The 16,264-nt window shown below is 42.7% G+C and overlaps 2 protein-coding genes across 4 annotated transcripts in view; one reads left to right on the top strand and one right to left on the bottom strand.

Moving 5' to 3' along the window:
• Positions 1 to 1,807, bottom strand: part of NAA15 (N-alpha-acetyltransferase 15, NatA auxiliary subunit) — a 58,550-nt gene extending 56,743 nt beyond the window's left edge. For all 3 annotated transcript variants that reach the window (XM_005284342.5, XM_042850331.2, XM_042850330.2), the window contains exon 1: positions 1,607 to 1,807. In XM_005284342.5, the coding sequence (XP_005284399.1) occupies positions 1,607 to 1,660 (54 nt within the window). In that variant the 5' untranslated portion in view covers positions 1,661 to 1,807. The remainder of the gene's footprint in view (positions 1 to 1,606) is intronic.
• A 6,859-nt stretch (positions 1,808 to 8,666) lies between these two features.
• NDUFC1 (NADH:ubiquinone oxidoreductase subunit C1) lies at positions 8,667 to 12,901 on the top strand. The gene is made up of 4 exons (XM_005284343.4): positions 8,667 to 8,826; positions 10,656 to 10,759; positions 11,719 to 11,807; positions 12,752 to 12,901. Coding segments are annotated over exons 1-4 (255 nt in total). The 5' UTR covers positions 8,667 to 8,765; the 3' UTR covers positions 12,753 to 12,901.
• The last annotated feature ends 3,363 nt before the right edge of the window (positions 12,902 to 16,264 follow it).

The raw sequence follows: 16,264 nt of genomic DNA, 5'->3' as shown, positions 1-16,264 counted from the left end.
ATGTATCGTTTTTAAACCAAACACTCAGTAATAGAATACATATATGATACATTAAAAGCAAACATTTATAGAAGATTTTAAGAATGTTTTGCACACAAAAACCTTAAGATGCGTATATTAAAAGAGATATTTCTCATTATTTCAGGAGAATTGATAAGACTGAACTAATATGAATAAGATGCAGCCTTCTAATGAGTTTCTCTGCATAAACCAATTGTCTTCATCCGTGCTACAGATTACAATTTCTGCAATCTGAGATTCAAATAGATTACAGAATCTGTCTTAACATTCCTGATCTCTGGGAGCACATAATAAGTTTAAGAATCTTTAAAAACAGACAAACATTTTGGAAACCTAAACCAACATGCAATATTTTGCAAAAAAAAAAGTTGTGGGAGAGAACTATATGATATTTCAAGATTAAGTAGATAAGAGGGAATCCTCTTAATATGAAACTCTTGACAATCATTCATTAATTGATCCATCTCCTTACAATACTCCATTTGCCCCAAGTGCCTTATATTCAAATTTCATACTGCACTGAATCAAAGCTGATGTGCACTTATTATATTGTTTTGTACAGTGAATTATTCATTCCTTTTATGCACACTTTAAATGGAAAGTATAATGTCTTCCTTTGTACTCTTAGTAATTATTTTGTGGTGCAGAGCTTGTTTCATTGACATATGCTGGAATCAGAATCCAGGGAAAGTAAACTGTCAAAATGTTTTCCGTAGACCAGGCTTAATTGCTCAGTTAGTCTAGGAAAAGTCACTCTAAAACCTTCACCATTTTACATTTCCTCTGGCCAAAGAAACATTCCCCATTGAACAGCAAGAACTAATCTCTCCAAATCTGACTTTTAAAAAACCCAGAGGAAGCCCAAGGCCCCCAGCTACTGTAGGAACAGAATTAGTGAATTCAGGATGCTTTAAGGAGCCTATGATCTTGCACTAGCTTAGGATCACATCTGACTCTCTTTACACAACTCTGAAGTGGTCAGTAAGATGCAAAATGCAGTGTGCGCAATGTACTAGACCCTCACCCAAACATAATGGGCAGGATTCAAACTAAAAATTCACTAGTTAATGGGTGTTCAGAGCTCTTCTGCTCCCCCCTCAGCGAAACGCAGCCCGAGAAACCAACCCACCCCTGTCGCTTTTGCTTACCCAGGACAACACAGGAGGAAGAGGCTCGAAAGGGGGCTACTGCCGGGGAGGAGTTGGAAACTCCCCTCAATTATAGACTTTCCTCCTATCTCCTCAGGTTTTCTGCTCAGCCCCTCCCCGAACCCCTTTCTCCCGGGCCTCCTACCACATGCCGGGGGAAGTCCTTCGTTCCCAGGCACTGGGGGAGTATGGGGGCTTTCGCCCGTCCTCCCGCTCCTCTTCAAGGGGCAACGGGGGAAGACAGACCCTGAAGCTGGGAGGATGCAGCAACCAGCGGAACAGGGGGTTACGAGAGCCGGCGCCAGGGCCCAGGCAGAGGCGTGGGGGCTCCCTAGGTCCCGTCCCACCGAAGCAGCCAGAGCTGCGGCTCCCTACGTTTCACCGGGCGCAGGGGCCTGGCCAGGCGCCGCCGAGGGCCCCCCGCCCGACTCACTCACCAGGATGCGCTTGAAGAGCGCGTTCTCCTTGGGCGGGAGGCTCACGGACGGCATCGCTCCTGCTGCTGCCGCGACCGGCTCAGGCTCCGGCTCCGCTTGGAGGCTCCGGGGGGCGGGGTGTCTCCTGCCGCTGCTCGGTCACCGCCGCCTCCCGGGACTCCCTGCCGGGCCGCCCCCGCCGCCCCCTGCTCGCTTCCGTCCCAGGCCCGGCCCCTCCAGGCCGCCGTATCCGCGCCGGGTTCCCCCTTGCCCCGCACCGAGTCCCAGGCGACAGTTCACGTGGTAACTGAACAGGCCGGAGAGAGGCGCCGCCAAAATGGCCGCCGCCGCTTAGGGCTTCCCCAGCCGGGTCACGCTGCTCAACGCGCATGCGCCGCGACCCCATTGCCCAGCCCGGCTCGGGAGTCGGTGCGGGGCATGCTGGGAAGCGAGGCCGCTCCCGAGTTCCGCCCTGGTGACTCAGAGCCCGTCCCAGGCGTCAGCCGCGGGGCGGCCGGAGTTGTCGTGACTCGCCTCCGCCCCCGGCAGCCGCAAAAGCCGGGGGTGAAATGGGGCGGTTCGGGGGCTTTGCACCAACCATTATGCACCCAGCCCTTCCTCGCCCTCCAGCGGCTCCGGGGCCGCCTCTATTTTACGGGCCCTGCGATCTGGCTGCAGGCGCGTCTCTCCCACCAAAGGCTGGACAGCTCCGGCCCGGCTGGCCTAGGGTTTAAGGTGTGCTGATCGCCTGAGTTAGCTAGCACGTTGTAGAAGCCTAATGTAAACAAGGCCTGCTGCCTCTAAGGTGTCAGCCTGGTGGGGTTAAAGTCGGGGGAGCGCAGGGCTTAGCTCATGGAAAAGGGCTGTGCTTTGGTTACATTAAAATGATTAGATTGTTAGCTCGTGCTAACATTGTGCCTTTAAATCCTACTCTAGATCAGGCCTGGGTACATGCCATTTGGAGGAACATAGCATACCTCCCTCTCTGGCTTTTTACCAAAAGTGATGAGTAGCTACCATATGTGGGCATTTGGTCCAGTGCCAGCTCCCCTTACACCACTCTGACATGGCACCTCCACCTGCGGCCTCACCCTGCTATCTTCCAATCTTGCGGAACCAGTTTTAGTTACAAAAAAGGCACATGCCTGCTATTTTTTGGGACCCACCCTCACAGTGCTGTGCCAGCAAAACAACTCAGAAGCTAGTCAATTCTTGCCCCAAGACAGTGGTTCAGGCCACTGTTTGCTCTCCTCTGCTTCCCTCCTGGAACTTGGAACCACAGAAAAACATGATGACTGTTGCACATTTGGGTGTCCATAAAGCAATTATTATGTGTGGTGTTAGAATTTTGTATGGTATTTAAATGCAAATTAGGATGAGATCCTCAGTTTTTGTCTATAACTTCAGCAGGATTTGAACCCAGTTGTCCAATGAAAAGTTTACATTCAACCTATTGTGCCACAAGCCTTCAGCTGATGATATTGCAAAACAGTTTTGTACCCTAAATAAGTACTGAACTGCTTTTAACATCAAAAGTAGTAATGGGATGAGAGTTAAAGTACTTTTATGGATTAGAAACTTGCTAAGAAACAGAAAACGAATAGGAAGAAACGGTCTTGTTTCAGCATGGCAAAAGTTAACAATGGGGTGCCTTGCTTCTGCATTAGGGGCCTGATCTACTGGCCCACTGAAATCAATGGGAGTCTTTCCTTTTACTTCAGTGGGCTTTGGATAAGGCTGTATGAGGTGTTTAATATATTTATTAATTATATGGAAAAAGGAATCGACACTGGGACACAAAATTTGCATATGAAGAGACTAAAGAGTGCTCTGAGAAGCTTCAGCAGGAATTAAAGATTAAACTAAGATCCCAATCCTGTAAAGATTTATGCACATTGCACATGCTTAACTTTACTATTGTCTTGCTGTCTGGAGTAGCTCATGACCGTGAATGCCAACCTTAGGGCAGATTGTCAAAAAACCGGCAAAAAATCCCAAACTGGTTGTATGTTCTATAACACTGCTCTACAGCCAAAATGCTTCTGAAATAAATGTAGTCAAACTTTACTAATTCTGGGTCACTGAGAACAAAAATGATGCTTAAAATTGTTGATTGGCTCTAGTTTTCAAGATATGCTATTGGGTCAGTATACACGACCCTTGACTTGGGAATGGCGGAGGATAAGTGAGTTATAAAGGGAAGGGATCTCAATTTAAACCAGAAATGACTAAAATACATCTTTGACTGGATCTATGAATAAATCTATGACTGGGTTTGGACAGTACTTGCTTTTTAGGCAAAACAATGAATGATGCAATCTGAAGCTGGTAGTGCGTCATACATGATATGAATTGCATCATGTTATTCCTAGAAGTCATGGATGATGCAATCATCACGAAGCTTACATCACTCTGCTGAACAAATTGCCCTATATCAGCTCTAGAAATCATACAGTGTCATGCTCTCTTATTTGTCAGTGTTTGATTTTGCAAAGGGACACATTTCTATTTAGCCAAAGTGAGCAGAGATGCCTCGTACTTGTGTGAACAGTGCAGATAACTTCTGCTATGTTTGTGGTGAAGTGACTTTTGCATCACAAAAGCGCAATATAACCCCTCTGGTTAAGAAAGCCTATCACCTTTATTTTGGCTGCAAAATTGGAGATCAGGACAAGAGGTGGGCCCCACACATATGCTGCAACACTTGTGCAACAACTCTTTGCCAGTGGTTGAACAGGAAAAGGAAATCTATGCCTTTTGCAGTGCCAATGATTTGGAGAGAGCCAACAGATCATACTAGCAATTGTTACTTCTGCATGGTGCCTCCAGTTGGGAAAGGTGTGTCAAAGAAGAAAAAGTGGACTGTGCATTATCCAAACATTGCATCAGCTATACGCCCAGTACCCCACGGAGAAGGACTGCCGGTTCCTGATGCACCAGAATCATTCTCACTTGAGTCAGACGAGGAAGAGGAAGAGGATGAAACTTCTGGTGTTGAACCATCAATGTCACAGGACCCACATTTTCTCCCATCCTCCTCCTCTGAACCACACCTCATAACACAAGGTGAACTGAATGACCTTGTCAGGGATTTGGAACTGCCCAAGAGTAAGGCAGAGCTGTTGGGCTCCAGACTACAGCAGTGGAATCTCCTGGCAGGTGATGTTAGGGTTTCTATGTTCCGTGACCGTCAAAAGGATCTTGTCCCATTCTTCTTCATGGAAGGTGATCTTGTAGCCTGCAACATCGATGGTGTGATGGCAGCCCTCAACATCGTTCATGATCCAGATGAGTGGAGACTGTTCATTGATTCATCGAAGACGAGTCTTAAAGCTGTTTTACTGCATAATGGCAATGTTTTGCCATCAATTCCAGTTGGTCATGCAGTCCATATGAAGGAAACCTATGACAACATGAAACAACTTTTGAGGTGCATAAACTATGACCAACATCAGTGGCAGCTTTGTGGCGATTTGAAAGTTGTTGCTCTCTTGCTTGGTCTGCAGACTGGATACACAAAGTACTGCTGTTTTCTCTGCGAATGGGATAGTCGTGCAAGAGATTCCCACTACATCAAGAAAGATTGGCCACTCCGACAGTCATTGGAGCCTGGGAGGAAAAGTGTTCAGCATCCACCACTTGTTGAATCAAGGAAGATTTTGTTACCACCCTTACACATCAAGCTGGGTTTGATGAAGAACTTTGTCAAGGCCATTGACAAAACACAAGCAGCTTTCAAGTACCTCCGTGGAAAATTTCCAAGGTTAAGTGAAGCTAAGATAAAGGAAGGTGTCTTTGTTGGTCCTCAGATTCGTGAACTTCTTCGAGATGATGCATTTGACCATGCACTGCGTGGCAAGGAAAAGACGGCATGGAAAGCCTTCCAGTTAGTGGCAATAAATTTTCTCGGAAACAACAAGGCAGACAACTACAGGTTGTTGGTGGAAAACCTCCTCAAAGCATGCAAAAGCCTTGGTTGCAACATGTCACTAAAGATACATTTTTTGCACTCTCATCTAGATTTTTTTCCACCGAACTGCGGAGCAGTGAGCAATGAGCACGGTGAGCGATTTCACCAGGACATTGCAACAATGGAGAAATGCTATCAAGGCAAATGGAGCCCATCAATGCTTGCAGACTACTATTGCTGGACAGTGACAAGAGGTGCTCCATTTAACGAATACAAGAGACAAGCCAAGAAGCGCCGAGCGGACACTGAATAGGACTAAACTGTATATAATAGTTTTTTGCCTTTTGTTTCGTAAATTTTATTTATATAACCCTTTTGCTGATTTTTAAACTGTTACATAAACAGGACAGGTGAAATATTATCATGTAAGGCAACCATAAACACATGAAAAGACTTAGGTTTACAATTTATGATTAAAACTCTACTATCTACACAATATACATAGACAGAAAATGTAAAAACTTAAATATCTTAGAAACAGTAGCCAATCAGTTGTTTTAATTGTCATATTTGAATTCAGCACATCAAAACACATAATAAATAGCACATTTTATCTCTGAAGCAGACGACTTCTCAAAAATTGTAGACCAGTGTAATTAGATTTCACCAACCTAGTAACAAGTGTGAACTCCTGAAGCACTATAACATCTTACCACGGAGTCATAGATAGTCCCCTTGGGCATTCCAATTTATCTTGCCACCCAGGCAAGATGGACTATGTGATAGATGATCATTTTACACCAGAAATCACAATAATATTCAGAGGTACTTGTGGCACCTTAGAGACTAACAAATTTATTAGAGCATAAGCTTTCGTGGGCTACTGCCCACTTCTTCGGATCCAGTAGCCCACGAAAGCTTATGCTCTAATAAATTTGTTAATCTCTAAGGTGCCACAAGTACTCCTGTTCTTTTTGCGGATACAGACTAACACGGCTGCTACTCTGAAATAATATTCAGGTTACTCCCAGTCCCAAGGGGCCAGTCACTTACGCCAGGTCAATTTGCACTTTAGATCTCACACCAAAGACAACATTTGTAGCCAATCCTGTAATTAACTTAAGATTTATTAACTAAGAAAATAAATGCGCATTATTTACAAGGTTAAAACAGGAAACACACACACGCACACAAGTTACAGTCTTAGATTTAAAAAGGTAATATAAGCTTCTATAATAAGCAGCTCTGTATGACCTTTAGGGCTGGCCTATACCAAGAGGATCTCTTGCTTATGCTTAGGAATCTTTTCCCTCTTAGGGTATGTCTATACTGCAATTAGATGCCCATAGCTGGCACATGCCATCCACCTCAGGCGCACAGGGCTTGGGCTAAGGGGCTGTTTAATTGCAGTGTAGATGTTTGGACTCGGGCTGCAGCCTGAGCTCTGGGACCTCCCACCTTGCAAGGTCCCAGAGCCTGAGCTGCAACCTGAGCTCAGACATTTACACCACAGTTAAACAGCACCTCGGCGCATACCCTGCGAACCCAAGTCAGCTGGCACGGGCCAGCCACAGGTTTTTAATTGCAGTGTAGATGTACCCTCAGAGTCCAGACAGCATAAAGAGTCCCAGTTTCTCCTTGTTAGAGATTTTTATCGCCTCTCAACCTAGAATCCAAGCTGACGGGATGAGTTCATGCGCAATCCTCCCCTTCCTGGAGGGAGTTGGGAATGTAATCAACAAGGTCTCTCTACCCTTTGGTGCTACACGATGCCTCATTTGCTTTCAGTGGGCCATCTTGTGTGCAGAATGAACACTTCACCTTCATTAATGCTTCTTTTCCTGTTTGGTGAGGACTTTATAAGTGGGATACAGATATTATAAGTAGGATTAACACATGTAGCATCCTACAAGCATTCCATAAAGTATAAATACTTTCTTATAATTAATATCTATTTTAACTATACTAACCCACAGGTAAGTTTCCAACTATGCTTTGGTCAGTGTTCAGTGAGGCCCTGGGCTTTGGCGTGAGCTGACACCTGGTCTGCCAGCATCATGGTTACCATGAATAGTCCCATTGATTTTGATAGGACTACTCATGGTAGTAAAGTTAAGCACATGTATAAGTGTTTGCAGGGTTGGGACCCATGTGACTCATTCTTATATATTGATGCACAATTCTTTAAAAAGCTGGGACATCTCCACACAAAATACTTAGCCCACTGTGAGTTACAGTTGCTAGCATATTCCACCAAACAAGTCATTCAACACCCCATCTATACTCCATCTGTTTGATTTTTGTCCCTCAAATACCTTTTTTCCACCACCAACATTGTTGCAAGTTTATCACAAGTATCATGGTCTTTGGTGTTTTCCCTAAAGCCGCAGCTCCTGGAGCCATGATATTATGTGAGATTTGGAAATGTAGTGATTTTTAAATCAATTGTAGATTTTGGGGGGCTTGACGGGATTTGTGAATGCTTGGGTTTGGCACTGCTGTACCTCCCACTTTATTCTGGGAGATTATTTCTCATTGGATGGTTAATTCTGTCAATTTGCTACTCTCTAATTGAAGGTTTCAAGTGGAAAAATACAGAAGAAAATGAAAAAGTCCAGAGATGGTGCTTAGAGGATGAGACTTGTAGGTTACAAAAGAAGGCCAAAAAATGAGGATGATTTAAAATCAAGCAGGTGATGAGTTAAAGAAGAGATACTCAGAAGTAGGAAGGGTGCAGTGAATACTGATTTGTCCTTTTGCTTTGAATGGTAAATGAAAGGGTAGATAATATAAGGGGGGTTGGGTGGATCAATGCTGCTTTATACATGTGTGCAGCCAGCGAGGGGCATTCCTGTGGGCAGGTTGTTGGACACCTACCAAGTGCTTCATTTGTAATGAAACAGGTGCCAGGGCTCAAGCAATTTTTTTACATTCATAACTGCTGCAGCAAGTCCAGAGGTGGTGGGGCTGTGAACTGCCAAGCCCTGGTACAAATTAAGCACTGCACCCACCCACCGAGTGACGCAGGGCCCCCAGGCAGCCCGCGAGCCCCTCAGTGAGAGTGGCAGAATGTTGCCTCGGCAGCCCGGCAAGGAGAGGAGTGAGGGTCCCTGCTACAGGAGACGGGCTGGACAGGAGCACCACAGGTCTCCCGCTTCCGGGTACTGCGCCAAGGCTTCTCCGCAGCAGGGGGAGCCCTAAGCGCCACAGCCCCGCCCCCGGACTGCTCAGGCCGGACTGCGGCGGCGCGGGTGGAGCTGGTCCGGGAAGATGGCGCCGCCGCTGGGGCTGGCGAAGCGGCTGTTCCTGGCGTCCGGGAGCCTGAACCACAGTGAGTGCGCGCGGGCCCCGCCCTGGTGGGGATGGAGGCTGGGGAGACCTGACCGCAGCTGCGAGGAGGGGAGCGGCGGGCCCCAACTCCAGCAGCGCCCGGTAATGTCCCCCTCCCCGCCCACGGTCTCCGTGGGGAGGGCTGGCGGCCCCCCGCCTTGGCGCTGCGAGTGACCTTCAGCCTCCCGCTGGGCCAGTGCGCGCCGCTGTCCCTGGCCGAGGCGGGGGGTGGCTGGCAGGATCGGTGCGGGGAGATCCCTCATTTGGTGCCCCGTGTCCTACATCGGCTCAGCGGAGCGCGGCCGCGTTGTCTTGAATGTCGGCAAAGGCTGGCAGACGCTGCTACACATGGAGGGGTTTGCACGGTAGGTGCTCGCCCGTGACATAAGATTTGTCCTGGATTTAGCATATAATTGCCCTTTACTGCCTCAGAAAGTAGGTGATCAGACTTGGGGGAGAGAGCGGGTTTTGCTGGTCCCCAGGAGCTGGGTCTTTGGAAGAGGTTTGGAGAGGGGGAGCACTGACGGGATTTGCCCGTCATATTCTGTGTGTGTAGTTTCAATGTCCATGAGCCCATCTGTTAAATGGGGCTAGCTGGGGCCAGGCTTGGACACAAACAAACAAATGACCTTTTTTGACCCTTCTTTCTATGTTGCCTCTAAATCCCAGAGAAGTTCTATACCAACTCATTGCCAGATTGTCCTTCCTTTATATTTTCACACATACCTTGGAACAGGCAGAGGCAAATCCTACCCTGCTTTTGCCCTCAGCCTCTCTTACTGCCATCTCTGGGCAGGCTCAGGTTAACAATACTGCCTATCTCATAGTATTAGGATTAAGTTTTAAAAATATTTTTAACCTTTGCATATAACATTTATAATAAGTGGAAAATCCCTATCCTAATTCCCCTTTATATTGAAACACTTAAGGTGCTTTGAGAAAATTATATGAAAGAAGTTATAACAACTTATTTATTGTCTTTATTACTTTGTTCTGAGCACCAATCACTATAGTAACTAGGGTGACCAGATTTCCCGATTTTATGGGACAGTCCCAATATTTGGGGCTTTGTCTTATATAGGTGCCTATTACCCCCCACCCTGTGCTGATTTTTCACACTTGCTATCTGGTCACCCTAATAGCAACAGGGCACTTATATAGAAATGCACAATATTATTACCTGTATTACATGGAGCTGTTTTTATTTCACACACACAGTTGTCTCTAGGAAGGTTTTCTGGCTAAGCTAAAGGGTGACAACAAAGGTTTTATTACTTTTATCATCAAAGATAATTGGTTAACCTCTCTCTGAGTATCTTAAGCTGCTTCCCCCAGGAAATGCCCATCTTCTCGCTCTTGTTGTGTTTTTACTTTTTGACTCTTGAAGTCCTGATTAAATAATCTTCACCATAATAAAGACTTTTTCCCTTTCTCCTCTTTGTGATGATTAGATCTAATACACAGTGTGATGATATATGTAGGGAAGTGGTGGAAGACCCATTGCTTAGGACTTCTAAAGTGGGACAACCAACTGAGTAAAATATAGTAGGGTACAATCCTATATTCCCAGAGGGACGGAAATAGGTATAGTCAGAATTGTGCTATCATTGTTGCTTCTCATCCTTCCCTTGATGAATTCCTGTGCTCAATGAATGATCTTTGCAGAAATGGGTGAAATGAGAGGGCTGGAAGACCATTTACACAAATAATATAGTTTGTCAGAAAATCTTTTATAATACAGATCAGACAAGACTGTCATGAATTGGTTTGATAATCTAAATAGACTTGACAGAAACTAATGTGTGCATGTATAAAATTCCTATATTTTAGCATTGACTCGTTCTGCATTCATTGCAAGAAAACCTGAGTATACAAAACCAAACTGGGGAAAGGTTGGACTGACTTTTGGCACCACTGCAGCTCTGTGGATCCTAGTAAGTATTATCACGTTGTTACGCTATACTTAACTAGTCACTAGAGAAATCTTAACAGTAGCTACTGTTAAGAGAAGGTTGTACATAAATATCTATTAATTTGCTGTAATAGATAGGATAACTGAAGGGAATGTCAAGATTTAAGAAATACACATAGATCAAATATGTCTCTCTGAAGACTCAGGTAGTTTGTAATATTCCTTTAAAAACTAGAAATTCACTAAGCTATTCCTCTTTGCTACAACTTTCCAAGCAACCATACACTGAAGAATTGATTTTCTACAGATCTACCAACTTCTCTCCCAGACAAGGGGTGGGCATGTATATATCTATGTGTAGAGGTGTTTAACAGTATGTTATTTTCTGCTCTAAGAAAAACTAGACATGTTTTAGGGAGGGGCTGTAATAAAACCTTATTTTTCTTTTTGAATATATTAGGAAAATCATAATTTTATGACTGGATCAGACACTCATATTTTTTGCTAGTTTAAAGCTTTATCCCGTCAACTATTAGGGCACCATTGTGCAAGGCACTGTGCAAATTCTTAAATAAAATTTCTCTGCCTGAGAGATATCATGGCCCAGGATAATGGCAAGACATAACAGGTGAAGGGAGCATGTAATAATTGTAAAATGAACATGTTATGCAGAATAAGCAGCAGTCAGAGGAATGTTTCACTGTTCCCAATTTGTCCGGTATCCAGTATCCTGTCTCTATCAGTGGCCAGCGCAAGATGCTGCTGTGGAAGGTGTAAGAAACCTCCCTGTGGGTAGTAGTGGGGTAAACTTTCCTCCTAGGGAGTCTCCTCCTAACTTCTGATTGTCAAACACTGGCTTATATCCTGAATCAGGAGATTTTATCTCTCTTAAAACTTACTTTTATTTCTTTTTACAATAATGCTGGTTCCAGCTTGCTGCTTCCCCGTATGGCTTTTTTTAATCATACTGTCATCTTCTAGCTCTTCAAGCAACATAATGAAGATGTAATGGAATATGAAAGGAGAAGAGAAGAGAGGGAGAAACGTGATGCATGTACAGGATGTTCATAGTAAGTATACAAATACAGACTGGTAATACATAGACTGATTTATCTCTTTGTAGACAAGCCTACCTCCTCAAAGGTGCTTACTGGCCTGTCTTGCCAATTAAACAATGAGAGTTGACTCTTCCTCTTCTTGTTTCCTACCCCTTACTCACTATCCCCCCCTTTCCCTAACTCAATCCCTCGTTAAAAGTTTTAAAAAAGAAAAAAAGGCCAACACAAATAATAAGTAAGATAACTGTGCCAATTCATCGCTATATTAATTTACATGTATGTTTTATCACCATTCCCAAGCCTTTGTTTGGTTTTTAGACTGTAAGCCCACCAAGGCCTGAATTCTCTTTTTGCATGTGTGTGTCGGAGCATTTGTATGATGGCCAGGACAACGGGGCCTCAGTCCTTATTGAGGCATATGGGCAGTACCATAATATATATATGTTTTGATAATAAGGTGTCTCAAGGAGCTGTTCAGCTTATTGTAGGATCAGGCCCATAAGAGAAATCATTATTTTCTTAATTTCACATATCAGAGTATTCCTGTGCCTTGTATTTTATATACCCTGGTTACATAGAGGATACCACAACTCTAAATCAATGCATATTAATTGGGCCACTTGATTTTTGAAATATAAAGATAATAGCCCTCATCATGCCAATCAGAAATGGATATTTCACTCATTATCTGTGTTGAAATGTAATTGATTTACTTTACTGTTACAAAACATATAATTAACTGACAGATATTTGTTCAGAGGCAGTTAATATGCAGCTTTAAAAGAACATTTTTTGTTGGGAAACCCCACAGTTGATGGTCACTTTCTCTTCAATTTTCTATAAATGTCTCTACTGTGCAGCTAAAAATGGAATGAACACAGAGAAAACATGTAATCACACTTATTGAACATATTTCATTTTCCATGTCAACCTTATAAGTATGTTTTTTTTCCTAGGTTGAAGATATGCTCGAAGAAGTGATTGAGCGATTAATTGTAATCCACAAGGAAATGATGAACAGGGTATCAGAAAATATCTGGATATTTATCTGTTCTCAATGTTTTGTACAAAGCACTGTGAAATAAACAGCAATTAATATGGAAGAAGGTAGTTGAATCCATTTTCTTGCTGTGCGTGTTTTATTCTGAAGACTAGCAGAAAGTGTATTTAACTGTTAAAGGTGTTTAATTTCACCTTTGCATAAAATCAGTGTTACTGTTTCAGAGTTAATGATTTTTCATTTTTAACAAATCATTGTGCTTTTGAGATTCTCAGTTATTCTGAAAGGTGGAGTTCAAATAGCACTGTCTCTGAATTTTTATATGTAGCAAATTGCTGAAGTCATTAACTAAATAATTTCAGTCACTAACCCTTAAAAGTAGAGAAAATAAACCATATGACTTACATAAGTGTAGGGAATTCACTTAGAAAAAGTGAATCATGCTTCGTGAAGAAGAGCACTTACAGTTGCAATCTGTATATAAATGCTAAAATGTGCATTTCTGGATTTTTACCTTGTGAATATTGTACATTGAAAATATTTTTTTCTTATAAGTCTTGTTTGAAATTCCACTTGGTTTTGGAGAAATTGCTTCAGAAGCTACTGCAACTCACGTTTACACATCTGTATGCAAGCTTGAAGTCATTTCTAGAGCACTAGTGTGCTTCTCCAATCCTGTCTGCTCTGCAAGATGCACACTGAGTTCATTGCCCTATAGTATTTGGGCCATAAAACATGTAGCTGATAAATACTATTATGGTAGATTGTTAGTTTTATGCCTTGAGGTTGGATAATAAACTGGAATTCCATTCTTACAAGTGATCTCTTATCAGTAGGATACTGAACCTCTGCAGACGAAGGTAGTGCCCCACTGCTCTTGTGTCAATTCAAAATACTTCATTATCATGACAAGTTAATCAAAGTGCTGATGAGGCAGAAATACTTAGAATTTCTCAAAGGTATGTGTGATATACCAAGCATCTTCCTAGGATGGGACTTGAAAGTATGTTTAGGATTCAGTTTCCTGCCACTACTTGGTCATTGTCCATTCTGTATTTGTTATTACTGATTCCATGTGTGAGCTAATGATTCTGTGGTCATTTAGTTTACAGCAAAGAAAAAGGAGAGGATTCCAGAACTCTCACCCTGAAACTTCATCAGTCGTGCATCTGTATTGCTATCGTACCTTTGTCCCTTTCCCCTTTCAGCCTCTCTTTTACTAACAAGGAAGGTTGTGGTTTAGGTATTTGACCTCATGGCTTATACTAAGTCTTTGTCTGTACTGTATTTTGAAACAGCCAATGAGAATTAGGTCTTTGCATGAGGAAATTGACCAGCATAACTATTCTGGAATAAGTGATTTTATTTTCAAATAATTACTTGGCTCTCTGAGAGTAATTTTCTCTAATATGTAATATAGTTAAATGTTCCCACAGTCCAGTTTTTGCTGTTGTAAAACAGATTTTCATCCCATATGCTTAGTGAGTTATGTCTATTTAAGTATTACGCTATTTCATCCCTTTATATACCAGTCCACCCCTAAAGATATCACATGTTCCCTGAGATGGATGGTGACTCAGAAGTCTTAAACTGATATTTGGTGGTCTGTAATTAACACGTTTTTGCATTAAATGATAAAACATTTCAAGACCTCTAAATATATATGTAAGAGAATGGTTTCCTCCTATTTAAAGGCTGCTTAGAAAGGGTAAAAATGGGTCTGAGGGTTTTTTGTTTTAAAAAACGCATTTATGATGTAGAGAAAGTGTGAAATGCTTTTTTCATTTAAAAGAGAAAAAAGGAGTAGGGTTATGGTTTCTACTTGATTTTTCTTTACTGAATTAAGTCTTCCCTCCCTTAGATGATTATGGGTTTGTCTTTCTTAGAAAAATTAACAGTACATTAACTGCATCAATTTTTAATTTATCTATTAGACTGGGGTGCAAATGGTTAGTATAATACCTAGACCTTATACAGTGCTTTACACAGGATCATTATCCCCGTTTTACAGATGGGGAAACTGGGGCAGAGAGGTGAAGTAATTTGCCCAAGATCGCAGAGTAGGGAAAAGAACCTAGCTCCAGGGTCCTAGTCCACCACCTAATCCAGTGGATCATGTACCTGTAGATGCATGTAACCATTTGAAATCAATTAATCTGTTTAAGCGTGATTTAATCTAGTTAAGTGCATCGATATTATTAAGGGTTTGAACCAATGTAACTAGATATAAAATCTATCTGGTCACACACCAGTGTATACATCTAAACTAGTCCAGTCTTAAAAGAATTGCAGTGGAAGCACTTGAAGGAGCAAGGATGCTGAGTCTCAGAGAAAACTCAAACAGCTAGAATAAAAGCTAAATAGGTGCTAACATCAAGAAATTAATCAGACTGGAGTAAAATAATTTCCCCTCTCAGCTAATCAGGTTCTTATTTCCTTTAAACCTCTGTTGGCATACCCACTACACCTCTACCCCAATATAATGTGACCTGATATAACAAGAATTCGGATATAGCGAGGTAAAGCAGTGCTCCGGGGGGGGCGGCTGTGTACTCCAGCGGACCAAAGCAAGTTCGATTATAATGCGGTTTCACCTATAACACGGTAAGATTTTTTGGCTCCCGAGGACAGTGTTATATTGGGGTAGAGGTGTATTTTTGCAGTCAGCCACCAGGCCTTTTATGAAATTGTCAGACAAAACCTGAATTTCTGTAGGAGGAACAAACCCTTTTGGGGGTATGGAAAGGGCTTTAAGTTTGCTTGATTAATCACAGAGCAACAAAGGGTACAGAACTATTTTGTTTCCTTTGCAGGTCATAGTTAAGGACCTGATCCTGTGGCCCTTATTTGTGTGAGAAGCTCTATTGCCTTAAATGAAGACTACTCAACCCTACTGAAAATTCCAGCAACTCCTTTGTGATTATCCAGCTAATCTCTGTTTCTTCTGCGCCCTGTTTCTTTCAGTCAGATACAGGCATAGAAACCGGCAGCTGTTACCCTGTTCCTAACATACCTCTGAACCTGCCAAGACCCAAACTTGGGACACAATGTGTGACAAAGACTTGCAATATAATAATTATGCATGAAATTTAAAATGCTATGGGATTCTTTACTTTACTAAAATAACCTTTATTTTTATGTACATTTTCTACAACTAGAGAGGACATCAACTTTTGTGTGAAATGTAGGAAAATGGGACTAAAATGAGTGATATCACTCAAAATGAGGGACATTAGGGAAAGATGATTCTCCAGTGAAAAATCTTCAAATGAACTTCCCTTTTGGGCCATTTGCAAGGGCTGCTGGATCAACCCCTAAAATTGACCATCACATGTCTTTCAGCATTCACAGAAGCCTGACCTAGCAGGGATTAATCTTGTATGCATTTTGGAGCATAGATCTAGATCATATTCTATTCCTTTTAATTACAGATTGGTGTTTATGAGGCAGCATTGGTCCCTACACTAAA

This window comes from Chrysemys picta, chromosome 5 (genome assembly GCF_011386835.1).
Source record: "Chrysemys picta bellii isolate R12L10 chromosome 5, ASM1138683v2, whole genome shotgun sequence".
In the NCBI taxonomy this organism is placed as follows: Eukaryota; Metazoa; Chordata; order Testudines; family Emydidae; genus Chrysemys; species Chrysemys picta.
Note: the sequence above shows the minus strand (reverse complement) of the source record. Positions and strands in the feature narration are given on the sequence as shown.

Excerpts from the sequence above, each read along its gene's own strand:
- NDUFC1 (XM_005284343.4), top strand. The coding sequence starts at position 8,766 with ATGGCGCCGCCGCTGGGGCTGGCGAAGCGGCTGTTCCTGGCGTCCGGG. Across the intron at positions 8,827-10,655 it reads GTCCGGGAGCCTGAACCACA|CATTGACTCGTTCTGCATTC; the intron begins GTGAGTGCGCGC and ends CCTATATTTTAG. Across the intron at positions 10,760-11,718 it reads CTGCAGCTCTGTGGATCCTA|CTCTTCAAGCAACATAATGA; the intron begins GTAAGTATTATC and ends GTCATCTTCTAG.